Here is a 16,645-nt window from a genome sequence, read left to right as displayed (position 1 = left end):
ATGCACACCCATAGACATGCACAGACACACAAGCGTGTACACAGACACAAGCACACGCACCTGCACCCAGACATGCAGAAACACAGACACATAAGCACACACAAAGGGATGTGCACAGAAACACACATGTACACACACAGTAAAGCATGCACACAGACATAAACACACACGTGCAGACACATGCACAGACGGGGAAACAGACAGGCACATATGTGCACACACACGGACACAGGCAAACAGACATACACACACACACGGACAGACACGAATCTCACATAGCCACACACACAGACAGACAGACACACACAGACTGACACAGACACACACGCACAGACAAACGCACGCACGCAGACACACACGCACGCAGACACACACACAGACGCGCACACACACGCACAGGCGCAGACACGCACGCACACAGACACACACGCAGACAGACACAGACACACGCACGCACACACGCAGACACGCACACACAGACACTCTCAGACACACACTCAGACGCGCACACACGCCCGCGCACAGTAACGTGTAGACACACGGAGACACACACAGACAGAGACACACACAGACACACCGACACACAGACACGCACAGACAGACACAGGCGCGCGCACACAGACACACAGACAGAGACACACACACGCAGACACACACACAGACACTCTCAGGCGCACACGCGCGCGCAGACACGCACAGACACACAGACAGAGACACACACAGGCACGCGCGCAGACACACACACACAGACACACACCCCCACACCCCGACACACACACACACAGACGCGCACATGCGCCCGCACACATGCCCGCACACACACGTCCGCGCGCAGACACACAGAGACACACACAGACAGAGACACACACAGACAGAGACACACACAGACAGACACAGACGTGCGCACAGACGCACACAGACAGACACACACAAGACACACACAAGACACACACGACACACACAAGACACACGCACACAAGAGACACAGACACTCACACACACTGACACGCACACACACACAGATGCGCACACGTGCCCGCACACACACGTCCGCACGCAGACACGCACAAACACACAGACAGAGACACACACAGACAGAGACACACACAGACAGAGACACACACACACAGACAGACGCACACAAGACACACGCACACAAGAGACACAGACACGCACACACACAGACACGCACACACACGCACACTCAGACACACACAGATGCGCACACATGCCCGCACACACACGCCCGCACGCAGACACGCGCAGACAGAGACACACACAGACACACACAGATGCGCACAGACACACACACAGGCGCGCACACAGACACACACAGACAGACACACACAAGACAGACACAAGACACACACACCCCGACACACACACACCCCGACACACACACACACCCCGACACACACACACACCCCGACACACACACACACGCACAGACACACACACGCGCGCAGACAGAGACACACACAGACAGAGACACACACAGACACAGAGACAAGCAGATGCGCGCACACGCAGACGCGCGCAGACGCAGACGCGCACGCAGACACACACACAGACACACACACACAGACACACACACACAGACACACACACAGACACACACACAGACACACACACAGACACACACAGACACACACACACACAGACACACACACAGACACACACAGACACACACACACACAGACACACACAGACACACACACACACAGACACACACACAGACACACACACACACACACAGACACACACACACAGACACACACACACAGACACACACACAGACACACACACACAGACACACACACACACAGACAGACACACACAGACACACACACACAGACACACACACACACAGACACACACACAGACACACACACAGACACACACACAGACACAGACACACACAGACACACACACAGACACAGACACACACAGACACACACACACAGACACAGACACACACAGACACACACACACACAGACACACACACACAGACACACACACACAGACACACACACACAGACACACACAGACACACACACAGACACACACACAGACACACACACAGACACACACACAGACACACACACAGACACAGACACAGACACAGACACACACAGACACAGACACACACACACAGACACACACACACAGACACACACACACAGACACACACACAGACACACACAGACACACACAGACACACACAGACACACACAGACACACACAGACACAGACACACACACACACACACACACAGACACACACAGACACACACACACACAGACACACACACACACAGACACACACACACACACAGACACACACACACACAGACACACACACACACAGACACACACACACACAGACACACACACACAGACACACACACAGACACTTGGCCTTTTACCTTGGGCTACAAAGTTCCCTGAGCCCTATTCTTCGCCTTCTCCGCGAATTTGTTCCTTGGGTAACCTCTGTAGTATCTTCCCAGGTCTCTTCTCCTGCAACTCAACAGCTCCCAAGCCCTGATCCTGGTCCCTGCAGAAGCCATTTCCTCCACCACTATCACTAGAAAATATCTTTAATTTCAGGGTTTTTTTAGATACCAGATGTTGGGATCATCCGTTCATCCAGAAGGCGTCTTCATCTGCTGAGCTCCACGTACGGCCAGTGACTGCAGTGCATTTATTCCCACCTGTCGCTGAGAAACAACAGCTTTTTCCGATAGCACCCATTCCAATGGTATTAACAAATAATTCTAGTAGCAGAGGCCAGGGCATTTACTGGCTATGAAACTCCCCTCCTCAGCACTACATCAATAATTCATAATTAAAGTTCTAATCCTAAGTACTTTGTAAGTCATTAACAGCTGCTTTAGTAAGTGCTTAATTATTACAGGTCCTTAACAGAGCTCAGTAAAGTGATGTTTCCTACATTTATCCACCTTCTACTAGTACGTTCATAAACATCTATAAAGCCAAGTGTTCAAGTTTGTAACTAGCTCACCATAAGCCATCAATGACCAAAAGCTAAATACCAAATGAAATCCCAATAACCATGCTGCCATCTTCAAGACGCTGCTGTAGATTGATGGGTAGGAGAGAAGTTTAACAGCTTTTTTAACCCCTCTTATAAATAATTATTTTCAAAAATAGGCTTGGAAAGCTTAAGTCAATGGAAGATTCAGTAAATAACTGTTAGCAAAAGGATGGAAATAATTAAAAGCTTCCAAGGTTTTTTCTTTCAACATCTTAAATAACTTTAAACAGGATACATCAGTTCGGGACACAATGCAAACTGTCATCGAGCTGAAATTATTACTTCTATTTCCTTTCTTCCCCCCCCCAAAAAAAAAGAGAGGGAAAACAGTTCAGTCCAACAAGAAATTATTTTCTATCTTAATTCGAAAAAAACCCCAATAAATTAATTACTGTATTCATGCAACTCTGTTCCTGAGAGCTTACAGACACTTTGAGCCTGAAGGCGATGCTGAGTGCTACCCACGGGAAACCTCCATCATCCGACATGAAAAGCAGCAAAAGTTCTCCCAGTGTACGAGCACAGGGTCGCAACAGCTGCACCAGCTTTTGGGGTTGTACCCTCGTCAGATGGCCGATGCCATCACTTCAGTGCAGTGGCCAGTGCCTGAGCAGCGGGATCAGTCAAGGACGATTTCCTATGAGCAGTTAAGATAATGTGCTCCTTGCCCTTGCAGGGCCACTGCAGGTTGAATTAAAATTAGTTTGCAAAGTCAAGCATCAATTAGCATTTTTTTTCCATCTCAAATACGTGTAGGTGTTGGAGAGAGTCTCCCTGTTACACCAAGTGGATATGAAACTAACTCAAGTTTCCAAAACCAATAACCAACCAAACAACAAACCATGAACAACAACAAAAAAGGGATAGGTGCTGATAAATGTGAAAAGAGGGAGGAAAAAACACCCTAATGGGCTCTCCTAGAGGAACAGATGGCACAGGGGCAAACCAGGATTCTTTTCCTTATTATTTCCAGCCCCAAAGTCATTCTCTTCCGCCATTCTTCACAGACAGTGTCCCATCTCTTCTATACCTCTAATTATACTCAACTGAACCAGCAGAACTTGCTCCTGCTGACACCAAAGACTTGCAGCTCATCAGGAGGAGCCCAGCCGGGAGGGGACCGGTCTCTTCCTGACCGGGATGTCTCCAGCTCGGAGCAATTTCCATCCCTGTGTCCTGCATCACTGCTGCTCACCCACTCAACCACGCCATCCTGCCACTGCCTTGCCCAGATGTGCCATTAAGAAGACAAATGACAATGGAGTGGCTCCTTTGGCATCTGCAGTTCAGCTGTTTGCTTCCCTTTCTATTTTCTTGTATTTGGATGTCAAATACAGGAGCAGATGCTGGGGCTGGCGGGAGCTGGCTGGGAAAGCCGTTCTGGCTGGAGGGCAGATGAGAGCGAGGCAGGACAAAGCTGATAACTATGGCCCCTCTCTATTAAGGATGAACCTTAATCCTTTTATTCGCCCTCCTGCTACCTACAGCTTTTTCCGGCTGCCTCTCAATGATTTTGTGTTCTTTTAAATACTAATCAGCTCATTGTAGGCAGTGGCACTTGGTCAGCCTAAAGCCTGCCCACAACACTTTCACTAGAGTTTTAACAGAAAAGGGCAAAGCCACAAGCATCATTAGCACCATAATTTTGTATCTTACATCCAAATGAGAAAACAAAGAGAGCTGAGCATAACATAGAAATGAGACCAGGAATAAGACAGGACTAAAGGAAGGCTCTTGCTGCATCCACCTTTATCAAAAAACCTCATACATTTTGGAGGAGGCTGCAGCATTAAAAAGCAGTTAAGTTTCTCCTCTTGCACTTCTCAATGTTTAAATTACTATTTTTCTTTGCTTATCACCAGTTTTAAGCTGAAAAAAGACAGTCTGTATGAGCCCCTGTTTGGACCAAATCAGTTCAAGAACAAGAATGTATTTTCCATAGCCTGAATCAACACAAGCTCTGAACTAACTCTCGCTGTGGTACCATCAGAGCCAAGGGAAGTCAGAAGTCTCAGGGGGAACTGGACACACCATTGCCCACAAAACATATAAGAAAGAACCAGCCAGGAGATTAGAACAACATTAGAAATAAGGAACAAACTACAGAATACTGAGCCACCACCATGTCTTCGCCAAACCATCTGCACCAAAATACTGCTAGAATAAATCCTACATTTAACAACCATTCGGACTATGTACTTTTGTACTGATTCCATTAGATATCATGGAGTTAGTAAAAAGCATTATATCATTTCAAAATAAGGAGGCAAATAATGCATTATATATGTACATGTTTTAATTCGTTTTAAAAATGCTCTACATTTAAGGTTAGATTTCAAGGGTTTCCTTATATTGTCTTCTGTTACATTAGATTACACCTGAATAATCTGCATAGTAACTTTAACATTTCTGGTTTCTCTTTTTTGTTTGCTTCATTATGAAAATACCAGTTGCAGGTAGCAATGTAACATCTCAACAACAATCACGATACGTGCAGGATGTCCAGCCAGAAGCATTTCTCAGTTGACTTGCAGTAGCATGGCACTTTATAATTTGTGAATCAATACTTTTTTTTCATTATTATTTTTTTTAAAGTTTAATTCAGATGTGGCTCAAGAAGCAAAAACAAACTTTCCTCACTCAGGCTCAGGTGTGGGGTCAGCTCATAGCTGGCTGTAATCTGCTGCACTGGAGTTGCTCCAGGTTATACCAGCTTGAGGTTCTGGCCTTTGTTTTAATTTCCCCCCCCAAACCACACCTGTATTGCCTTCATGCTTTCCATAACATGAGTGCAAACTTCAGGAATGTGGTTTGAGTCCCTTTGTTAGAGAATCTTAATGAAGTCTGTCCAATGGCTCTGTCCCCCAGCCCAGAGCAGCACACTGGAAAGAGTCCCTTACAGGGGAAAGAAAGGGAAGAATAAAAGGAAAAAAGCTAATTTTGCCCCAGTGTTAAACTTTGTCATGGGAAGCGTTTCTGTTTCCAGATAATCAGCCCAGCTGTTTAGGAAGGTATTCATATCACCTACTGCCACAGACAGACTCCAAAAATCAGTGTCTCTGGAATCCAAAATCTATGTCATGGCACTGATTATGTTAAAGCCCAACCTTAACGTGCGTGCCTCCGTGAAATACCCACAATTAGGTGTTGTGAATACCGTCTCTTACCCCCCCATTTCCTTTCCTCACCTTTAGAAAAAAGTGCTTTTGCTTTTTCTACCTGATATTTGGGCTGCTCGATCCTGTTGCCTATCCCATGTGTTTGTACTGAGATCTGTCCCGAGGAATCTGCACTTGGTTGGCTGTCAGCTTGTGGTGGATATGGTAGGCGCAGAGGGTTATCACGATAACCAATCCCAGTATCAGGCCCAAGATCAGAGGCAGGGTTTCTTCTAACTGCTCCCTCTGGTCCACTGGGCACTTGTGTTCTGCAGGGAAAGAAAAGGAAGGAAAGAGAGAAATGAATGAGATATTGCAAATCTGAAGTGCTGCAGTGGTGAATGGACCTCCCTGGATTCATGGCTCTGTGCCAGGGGTCCCTGCACAGCAAAAATAGCCACAGCAGCAAGGAGAGACAGCAACTGTCATCGGAGTCCCAGGGAGAACATCGGCTGCTCTGGAGTAAAAGTGAAATCACAGTCACAATGCAGGGTTTGGAGGGAGAGGTGACATCTACCAAACCAGCTGACACTGGGGAAAAAACCTTTCATGCCTGTAAGCTCCTCTTCAGGCCCCTGCCACACCAGGACAGGAATGGCCTTGTTGGGACCAGGACAGTGGAAGTTCAAGTGTCCTGATGGTGGCTGATGAGCAGAAGCAAAACAAGCCTCCCCAGCGTTTTTCTCTTTGGCCTACAAGTCCTCGTCATACTCTAATGAACCACTAGAAAATAATAATAACCACAGCTATGATGGGAAAACACTTCTCTAGACAGCTTGCAAAGGCATGGCTACCAAGGTTAGGAAACACGTTACACTGGCAACCCTGGTTCAATTCCCTTACACTTCTAGAGTCTACTGTAGGCCCGAATGACAGGATCGTAATTCACTCTTTTCCCTGCGTGACTCTTGCTTATCCGTGCCGGGGGACAGGCAGAGCTGATGCTGCCAAGATGGGGCTGCCAGACCAAAATGATGAAAAATGCCAACTCTGGAAAACAAAATACAAAGAAAATTATGGGGGTGCAGGAGGGCTGTGCGCTGGCCCCTGGATCATCTTCTTCACGGTACAATTGTGCTGGAAACAATGAAAACAGCAATTACTTAAAAAAAAAAAAAAGGTAAAAAAAGGCTGCATGTTACATGAGCAGATACAAAGGGCACCATTAATTCCTCCCATCGCTAAAGACCGTCCAGATGGGTTCCCCAGGCAGCTGATCACAAGATGCAGGGATCTGCAAAAACCACAAAGAGCAAAAGCTTTAAAAATCTAACGGCATGTGGTAAAAGAGCAGGAAAAACCCAGAGAGCGCCCGGGCCCAGGCAGGGGGTGGCAGAAGGGCCGTATCTCCAGCAGTGCCGGCACCTCCGGGAGCTCTGTCGTCCTCCCAGCGCCAGGCTCGCAGCGATGCCAGCAGGAAACACTTCAAGCTGTAAATGAAGTGAAACAAAAAAGCAAACGTGAAATGTGGTCTAACAAAAAAAAATGTCCTTTTCTGTTCCAGTTGCTCACTGTTTCACCAGAGGAGTGATTAATCACCAGGACTGTGTTACAGGCGGTTCAGCAATTGCTGCAATGCAGGGGTTTTGTTTGTTTGTATTAGGGAGAAAGGGAAAAAAAAAAAATCCCGATTATTATTATAGCTCCCAAAATTGGGTTTCTATATCTCTGTGAAATTCTTCCTGGTTTAGGCCTGACCAGACTTGCAGCTCCAAGGTAGAGACACAGCGGCAGGTTGGCATCCCTGGACCTGACTGCGGGAAAAGCCACACACAGGGCAGAGCTGCATGGCCAGGGGTGCCAGAAAACCGAAACATGCCTGCTGGAAACCCAGCTGAGGGCATTCGCCTGCGCTCAAACACGGCGGGTTTGCCTGGGCACCTGTCCTTAAACAACAACGATGCTGTGTCTGCAGAACGGGGGTCTGCAGCCAGTGAAGAAGGCAAAGCTAAAAGCACGAGTGCTGCGATGCAGAGCACTAACCCAACTCTAACACATCTGCTTGCAATATTTGAATTCCTATCTTTGCCAAATCAAACTGGCCATAGAGCATGAAATGTGCCAGAGGACATGGCCAAAACTGCAGTGTCCACATGAAGCCCTGGCTGTATTTAAGCGTCTGAATCAGAACTCAAAAAGGTGTCAATTCCTCCAAGCAGCCAAGGAAGACAGTTCCTTATCCTGACACTTTGTAAAGAGGATTAAAAGGAAAAAAAAAAGCCCACAGGAAAAAAAAAAATCAAAGCAAAGCTCAGAGTCTCCAGCAGCACATCCACAACCCCAGCTGGACCCTGCTGCACCTCCCCGGGCAGAAAGCGCTCTGCCCCGGCCCTATTTTAACATTACATTAATGTTAAACCACATCATTTTACAACAAACAAAACTAACATTTATATAGCATTTCTCATTGCATAGGCAATGAGGTCCACAACATGGTGGGGGGGAGGTAACAGGCATCATTCTTGGTCTGTCAGCAAAGGAAAATGCAAAGGGAGAGCTGGAGGGGAGGAGGGTTTGCATAAAGTCCGCGGCAGACACAAATTCAGACACTCAACCCCATCAAGCACAGTGTGGGCAGGTGGGCTGGTTGACGCACAGCAAATCAAACACTGTCACACCAGGAACTGCTGTTACTTTAAATCAATGCCTTCTGCAGGAAAACAGCCCTTTCCATCAAATTTTCTTGAGTATTTTGCTTCAAGTCACGGGGATCGCAGCATTTCCCTCAGTCCATTAAAACAAAAAGCTCTCTGGCAAATTTTAACTACGTGAAAAGTTCAGGTGATGCCGGGAGTTTTGCTGCATCCCAAAGCCAGTGGGGTCACCCCTTTCCCGGAGGGTGCCACCCCCCAGCCCCGGTCCCCGTCCCGCTGAACAAAGGCTGCGGGCAGAGACAACGGAGGCGCTGAGGTGCGTTCCTCATTGTTCTTTTGTGCTGCGCTTCCTCCAGCACCGCACAGGACCCAGGCTCACGTACCCACATGGTTTCTATGGTGAGTGCTCATCCAATTTCAGTACTAGGCTACAAACCCACCCAACAGGCCCATTTTCTTGTTTCAGCATCCTTCTGCAGAACAAATAGCAGCAAAGAAGGAAAAAAAATCAGCAGTCTCCCACAGTCACGATCGCCAAGCCTGAGAAATGATGTTCAAAGGGATGGAAAAACAGCCCGATTGTGTCTGAGATTTTAGATAGACATTTGTAAGCTATTGGCTTAAAAAAGACTGAGTGCTTTTTAAAATGTGGCCACATACCTTGCAAAGAGGAGCTACTTGGTGCCAAGGGCCCTTGAGAAAATGGGGCCCTTGAGAAAATGGGGCCCTTGCTTGGGACGGCTCAGAGGGAGACGAGGTCTCCCGGGATCCTGGTCCCTAATGTTGTATCAGGATTTTGCATGATTTTGATTAAAATCAAAAGAGTTGACAATTTTTGTGGGGGTCTTTTGCCAATTTAAATGTTCTTCTCACACTCTCTTGATTCAGCTCTCTTTTTACTGCTCTTTTAAGCTGAAAAATGTGCACACATCTTCTGTATTAAGAAAAAATAATTCCCAAGATCTGAGTGGAAAAAACATTCTGCTGCTTCTGTATTTAAAAGGTTAATATGTAGAGAGATGTATGTACATTTATATATATATATGTGTGTGTGTATGTTTTTGTAAGGGTTGGAAGCAATGTCTTTAAAAAAAAAATCTAGCATGATTAAACATGAGTTTAATGAGTTTTTAAACATGAGTTTAAGCATTCGAAAAATAAAAGCAATCTAATCACTCCCTACAAGCTTTTTAATTTATTCCAGACCAGACAGTATCAGGACAAATGACAAAACCTTTCCTCCTATTTCTTTGCGGTAAAAGGGCCCTGACCCTCCTGCATCTCAGCAATTCTTCTGCTCTAGCGGGTCTCTTTCTCTATTCTAAAATATTTTAAAATGTTCTATAGCTTGTCCATAATTAATAGGAATTTTACCTAATGGGAAATTAATGAACCAAAAAGGAGAAGGCTAATTACTGTAATTTAAGCTTGGCAGACCCCACAAAGGATCATGTTTTGCCATGCATGTGCCGAGGACACGCTGGTCTGCAGGGCTGGTGGGGACGTGGCACTTGGAGAAGCCTCACTAACAAACCACCTCTTGGGTATTCCTGACCGTCCTCTCCAGGTGCTCTTTGCAGTGGAATTCAACAAAGAGAAGCGTCAGTTAATAACTAGAACAACAACAAAAAAAACCCAGATAGCTTGACAAAAAAAGAAACCATGCTTTTCTTGGAAGGACAAATCCCCCACATATGTTTAAAGGTTGCTAAACCAACAGGGGTCTCCTCATACCACGGAGAAAAAAAATCCACCTAAACTACAACAACAAATAAGAGAAAAGAAAACCAAGTCAAAAAACAACACAACAACAAAAAAAGCCACAACAAATTAATTTACTGCCTGATACAAAAGAGCATATAATGAAAAAGGCAGGTAGGTCCCTTTTGCAATGAACCCCGAGTTTGTGTGTTTTAACTGTGAGCTCTTGGACTTGACAAGTTTGGTATCACAGAGACACAGCAGGTAAAACCCAGTCCAGACTTGCATATTTTAAAGATGCTTTTCTCAGCCTCCAGGGTCTGCCCAGCCAAACCCTGAGTGCAGGAAGCCTGGATCCACAGGAGGAGGGAGAGGATCGACGTGTGCCAAGAAAAAATCAGAGGAAAATACAAAATTCTATCTTTTTCTCTCTGTAACCTACACAAAATGTGGTACTAATTCAACAGAGAAAAAAATGATTTCTGCTCATGCATAAAACCTACTCCGTACTACACTGGCCTTGCCGTGAGTAATTCAGCCACACAAGGCTCTGCCAGAGCCAGTGTACATAATAGCATATATTTACTACATCAGTTAGAGGAATGTGAGTCATGAGCTTAAGTGCTCGGCTCTGTAGTCAGTGCTGGTTTTTTATTGTGTTCTAAAATATTTCCCACACGCAAAATAATAAAGCCCCATGATTTTAATGCTAGGCTTGAAAATAACACCACCATTTTCTAGCTCGTTATTAAAAGGTTTGGCTATAACAAATTTTATTTGCATCTTGTTACAATAATGGAATTAACTAATTTGTTAAGATAGCACTATAAAAAGGGGACTAGTCTCAAAGCACTAATTCAGGTGAGCATGTTTATAATCCCTCATCCAACCTGATGGAAAGACAGGGGGCGGCTGGGGAGGAGGAGCACCAGGGGTTCCTTAGGATAAAGGAAGGCAAAATCTGCAGGAATTCTGCCCCGTAGCAGTTTTACTGCTGACTTCAGTCCAACCCTTGGACAAGAACACCACATGTTAACTCACATTCTTTTATCCACCATCAACATTAAAGAAACCTAAGGGAAGGAACAGCGTCGGGTGTGTTGGGCACACAAGGCGCCTCATTGAAGTCGCCGTTACTCTTCCTTCACCCTTGCAGTGAGCGTTAATCACACTGGAGCTGGCAACGCACATCACAAGCATTTCCTACACCCGCACAGCCACAAGCTTTCCTGAGTGTGCCACGGCCCTAAAATGCCCCTGCAGCTGTACCGATGCACCTTCTGTGCTGCAGAGGAGACACCTGAGCCTTGCAGGGCTCCCCAGGGACCAGGCAGTGCCGGGGCTAGCTAGATGAGTCCTTACAGAAGATGATGTACACACAATATCCCATGTTTTGACCAAATAGCAGCTCGGCTGTATTTGTAAAGGCTTTTGGAGGGACCACAAAGGCAGAGAATGGGTTGGAGGGACTGCAGGGAGCACTAACAACCCACTGGAGGGAGGAGAAGGACCCAAATTCCTTCAGTACATTGTGAAACCCGAAAGGCTTTAGCAGCATCAGCATCTCAGGGATGCAAGACATGCCTTAGCCCTGCGTCTTACCTTCACTGAAGACAAAATCTGCGGTGATATCGAAGGGCTGGACGCGCACTTCCGACAGCAAGAGCTGCACAGACTTCTGGTGGTCGCTGGAGATGAGGGAGATGGTTTGCTGTGCCTGGCACTCGTAGGACTTCCCAGCTGGGGTGACCAGGGCAGAGAGCCGGTGCGAGCTGGCTGTGTGCTTGCCGGCTGGCCAAGGGGCAGAAACAGCACAAGTCAGGTCCCATCTCCGGGGGACCGATGTGACTTCATTAACAAAGCACACGAATCGAACACAAGGTATGCAGGCGGTGTGCAATGCAGCAGCTGCATGCTCCACTGCTCTTAAAGCAGCATTTTCTCCCGGGATGGGACCGTGCTTTTGGCATGACACCCCCACATAGCCAGGGCAGGTCCCGCACTGGGATTGCCTGCCTGCAAGCAGGAATTGACGGCTGCAGCGCATGGTCCTGCTGGCACAAAGGGGAGAGCTGGCTCTGCCACTGCCAGCTACGCTCAAGTCACAGGACTCCAAGTCCATCAAGTCAGAGGAATGGTTTCTATTGATACATATGCAGGTTTCAGATTGTGCTCATATTCCCTGCATTTGGGAAACAGCAACTCCTGCCGCTGCACTTGGGCTCTGAATTCAAGTGGGAAGGAGCAATGCAATTTGAGGACTTCACTACAAAGCAAAACAGGCCCTAACACCTTTCCTGAACATATGACGTGACTGTTTCGCCCAAGTATAAATTACACGAAAATATCATCCTGTTGCATCGAGCTTGTTTTATAAACGACGGCTGAATGCAGCTCAGCAAGGTGGAATGTGGGATGTCTTCCACATCCCGCTCTTCTGCGGCCCTTTGTTCCCTTCCAGCAGCACAGAAAGGCAATCAGTGTTTCACACTCCAGAGGGTGATGAGGCATGGCCACCACTGTGTTTTGGGGACACAAACAGTAGGAAAACTGATAGGAAAAACAGTTCCATGTCCAGTGTGTCTTACACCACAAACCCTTAACACACCATTCACTGGAGTTTGAAAATGTTGCAGAAGAACAACTTGCAAATGACTGTATTTCAATTTTCAATACAAGACCGCTCATTTCTGAGCAGTAATAAGACAAAAATAAAATGAAAGCCAAAAATAGGAAACCCAGTGAGAAAAGAGGAGGCTGTTGGGTGTGGAGTACAGATATTGATGTGTAGGAGTATGGATACTGATGTCGATGTCATTGTTATATTGGGAACCGTTGCTTTCCTACCTATCCAACCAACATCAGAACTGAGGCAATAATTAACCTTAAAAAACATCAAGGTGCTGGTCCCTCTGGAAAGGAGAAAAATTCTTCCAGACAGGTAGACCCCTTCCCCACTGCCCACCCCATCAGACCCCTGGATCCCCCCGCGGGTGGGTCCCAGGGCCATGCAGCAAATGGGCAGAGGTTGGGCCCTCTCTCCTACTGCAACTGCGGTGATTAAAACAAAAAATGCCACAAGCAAGCGAACAAACAAAAAAAAAAAAACATCAAACCCAAACCACCGCCAATAATAAAAAGGGAAAAATTAATATGCGCTTTAAAATTGGCAGCTAGTGTCGGATGGGTTTGGGGTTTCTTTTTTTCCCGTTAAACTGCTTTTCAGAGCGTAGCCCGCGGGGTGTCTGCATTCTTCCCCCTGCCCCGAGTTCATCAGATCCCTGCTTTAAATCCCGTCCCCTCGGGGCACTTACGGCTGACAGCGTCCTTGAAGTAGGTGCGCTCAGAGGTGTCGTAGGTGAACTGGATCCGGCTGAGCCTCCAGAAAGCCTCCTGCCCCCGGGACGTGTTGTGCCCCTCCTGCCGAGACAGGGCCGGTCAGGACCCCGGCAATGCCGCCGTACACCCCCCCAGCTCCCGGGTGTGCGGGGGGAGCCCCGTACCTTCAGGAAGAAGAGTTTGAGGGTGTACGCTTGCTCCAGCCAGGAGATTTCCAGCTCCGACTCGTTGGTGCCGCACTTGCCCTTCATCTCGGCTCCCCGCGACAGCGGGATATCGGCTTGTTCCGTGATCAGCTGCAAACAAGCAGTGGGGCTCAGGGGGGCGGCCCCGGTGTCCCCCCGGGCGTCCACAGTCCGCCCCCCCGCTTCCCAGCCCCGGCTGAATACCGTCAGAGGGGATAAAGGACTTTGCAAAAGTACGGGCGGATTTCCCTCCGCCCCAGCACTGGTCCTACCGTAACAACGAGCAGCGGCTCCGCGGTTGCGGCTGCAGCGCTGCAAACGTGAGTCCTGGCAGCCCCCTGGCCCCCCATAGCCCCGGCCCCCACTCACATCCACGTAGTTGCTGGCCCACACGTCGTACGGGACGATGAACTTGGCGGCGAATTCTGCCATGAGACACGTCGTCCGGTTTTCCCGCACCACGAAAATGTCCTTTTCGGGGTTAGGGGAGAGCCCGGATAGATTTTCAACTTCTTGCTCGGCAGCCAGGTGAGCCGCGGCGTCTGCGGGCAGAGAGGCGCTGAGCGGCGGCTGCACCCGCGGCCTTTTGCCCTAAGCCTTTACCTTAACATCCCCCCACCACCTTCGAACCCGCTGGAGTAAGCTCCCCTGTCACCATGGGGCGTCCCTGTCGCGATACAGCCGGCAGTGGAGACGGAGCAGCCGGTGGTAGTGAAGCAGGACCGGTGCTCTAGCAGCGGGTCTGCCTCAGCGGCTGCCTTATCGCGACAGGGCTCCTCCGTGTCGCGACTTGCCGCCGCGGTACTCACGCAAGAGGAAGAGCAGCCCCGGGAGGCGCCCCCCAGCCATCCTCCCTGCTTGGCCCCGGCGTGTCCGCGGCTGCTGCTCCTCCGAAAGGGTCCGCTCCGGAGGAGAGAAAGAAAAAAGAAAGGGAAAAAAAAAAAAGAAAAATAAAACGAGGTTGGAAGAAAGCTGAAACACCTCAACACCTCCTTTCGCAGGAGCTGCACCGGCTGCAAAAGCACTGTGCTGCGGAGCGGCGGGGAGGAGGGACGGGGAAGAGTGTGTGGGTGTGCGGGGAGGAGGAGGGGAGATGCCGGCGGAGCTGACGGAGGCGCCCACGCCGAGGGACGGGGCGTACGCGGAGGCAGCGGGGGGAGGAGGGATTCCCCCCCCCCCCGCCTCCGGTATTCGAGACCCCGCCAACCCCCGCGGAAGGGATCCCGGTGGAGAACGGGGACCTCGGAGGAAAGAGCTGGGGACCCCTGGGCCGCCCCGACGTGCCGCTGTAGCGGAGCTGAACCGCACCGAGCGCCCCCCGGCTCCCCCGGGGCACAGTGCGCGGCCGGGTTCCCCTTTCTCCCGGGTCCTGCCGCTCACCCTTCCCCTTCGGGGCCGCGCCAGCCGGCTGCTCCCGCAGGACAACCGCTGTCCCGGGGCAGCACCGCTAGAGAGCCGAGCGAACCGCTAAACCGGGACAGCGGAGGGGATGGAGGAGGGGTTATCTAGTCCAGCGCCGGCTGCTCACGAAGCACCAGTAATTTTCGTGAAGGCGAATAGCTGGCTCGTGTTTTAATTTAGAAAGAAACGTGCAGCTATTTTTGTATGGCAAGGTCAGAAGCAAAGCCGGCAGTCTTTTGTAAACGGCCACCAACACACCTGACCTCTTACCATGTCGTGACATACCATAAAACACACCGTAACACAAAACATACCATCACGTAGCAAGGGGAGTAGTCCCGATAGCACCGAGAAGATGCATTAAAACAATCCAGGCTGCGCCTACGCGGAACGTTATGGGGCAAAGGGAAGTGGGGGGTCCGGCACACCTTGGGGGTGCGTGGCGGAGGTGCGGAGCTGTGCCGGGGCGCTGGGAAGAGTTTGTCCCCGCCCGGCGCTGAAGGCAGAAAGGGCTGCAAGGCAGGCTGCAGAAAAGCACCGCGCACCCCATCCCTGTCGGCCTCTGGGGAGGAGGGGGCAGAGGGGTGTCCCGAGGAGAAGCAGGCGTGTTCCCAGCCCAGAGCGCCCAGCTGAGCTGCCGGTTCTCCCCCGGGGCCCTGCAAACGGCAGACGAGCCCCGGCTGCCCCCGCCGCCTGCTCCCGGAGCCCCACCGGCCTCGCCGACACCCCCGCACTTCCCGGCTTCCACCTTTCTCTTTTCTGCCGGGCCATGCAGCGTTAAAATATATATATTTTTTCCCACCTCTCATCGGGAGCTTTTATGGTCCTTTAATAAGCTCCCGCCCTCGACCCGACCGAGGAGCACATCTGAATACTCACAATTTACAGGAACACAAGTTCCGGGAACAGCGATGAACAGGAGCCTACCACTAAGGATATTTTTTTTGCAAAAAGCCAAAGGGACAGCAGCTATTTGGCATGAGTGGCGTTACACGGATTCACTAGCAATTCACATTTCTAGTCCAGGAAACGGAGTCTGGAGGAAACAGACCAGGGTTTTGCAAAGCAAGGAATTACAAGGTGAGTTTTGACTGTGGGAAGCTGCCCTTTCTCTGCCAGGGCACCTCTGCACAGTGGGGTTTTCTTGCTGGGAACTACCTCTTTAAAATAAAAGCAGATACTGAAGGAACATATTGATTTCTGTAACTA

At 49.2% G+C, this 16,645-nt stretch overlaps 1 protein-coding gene across 1 annotated transcript; it reads right to left on the bottom strand.

Moving 5' to 3' along the window:
• Positions 1-5,356: 5,356 nt before the first annotated feature.
• On the bottom strand, positions 5,357-14,990 carry LAMP5 (lysosomal associated membrane protein family member 5). Its single transcript, XM_082048893.1, has 6 exons — positions 14,845-14,990; positions 14,405-14,577; positions 14,015-14,146; positions 13,826-13,931; positions 12,114-12,302; positions 5,357-6,485 (listed from the first exon to the last, which is right to left on the bottom strand). Exons 1-6 carry the CDS (start codon positions 14,882-14,884, stop codon positions 6,307-6,309), a joined length of 819 nt encoding a protein of 272 aa, XP_081905019.1. The 5' UTR covers positions 14,885-14,990; the 3' UTR covers positions 5,357-6,306.
• Positions 14,991-16,645: the final 1,655 nt, after the last annotated feature.

The sequence above is a fragment of the Streptopelia decaocto genome, assembly GCF_964273445.1.
Source record: "Streptopelia decaocto genome assembly, chromosome: 3".
In the NCBI taxonomy this organism is placed as follows: Eukaryota; Metazoa; Chordata; class Aves; order Columbiformes; family Columbidae; genus Streptopelia; species Streptopelia decaocto.
This window is presented reverse-complemented; position numbering and strand designations above follow the sequence as displayed.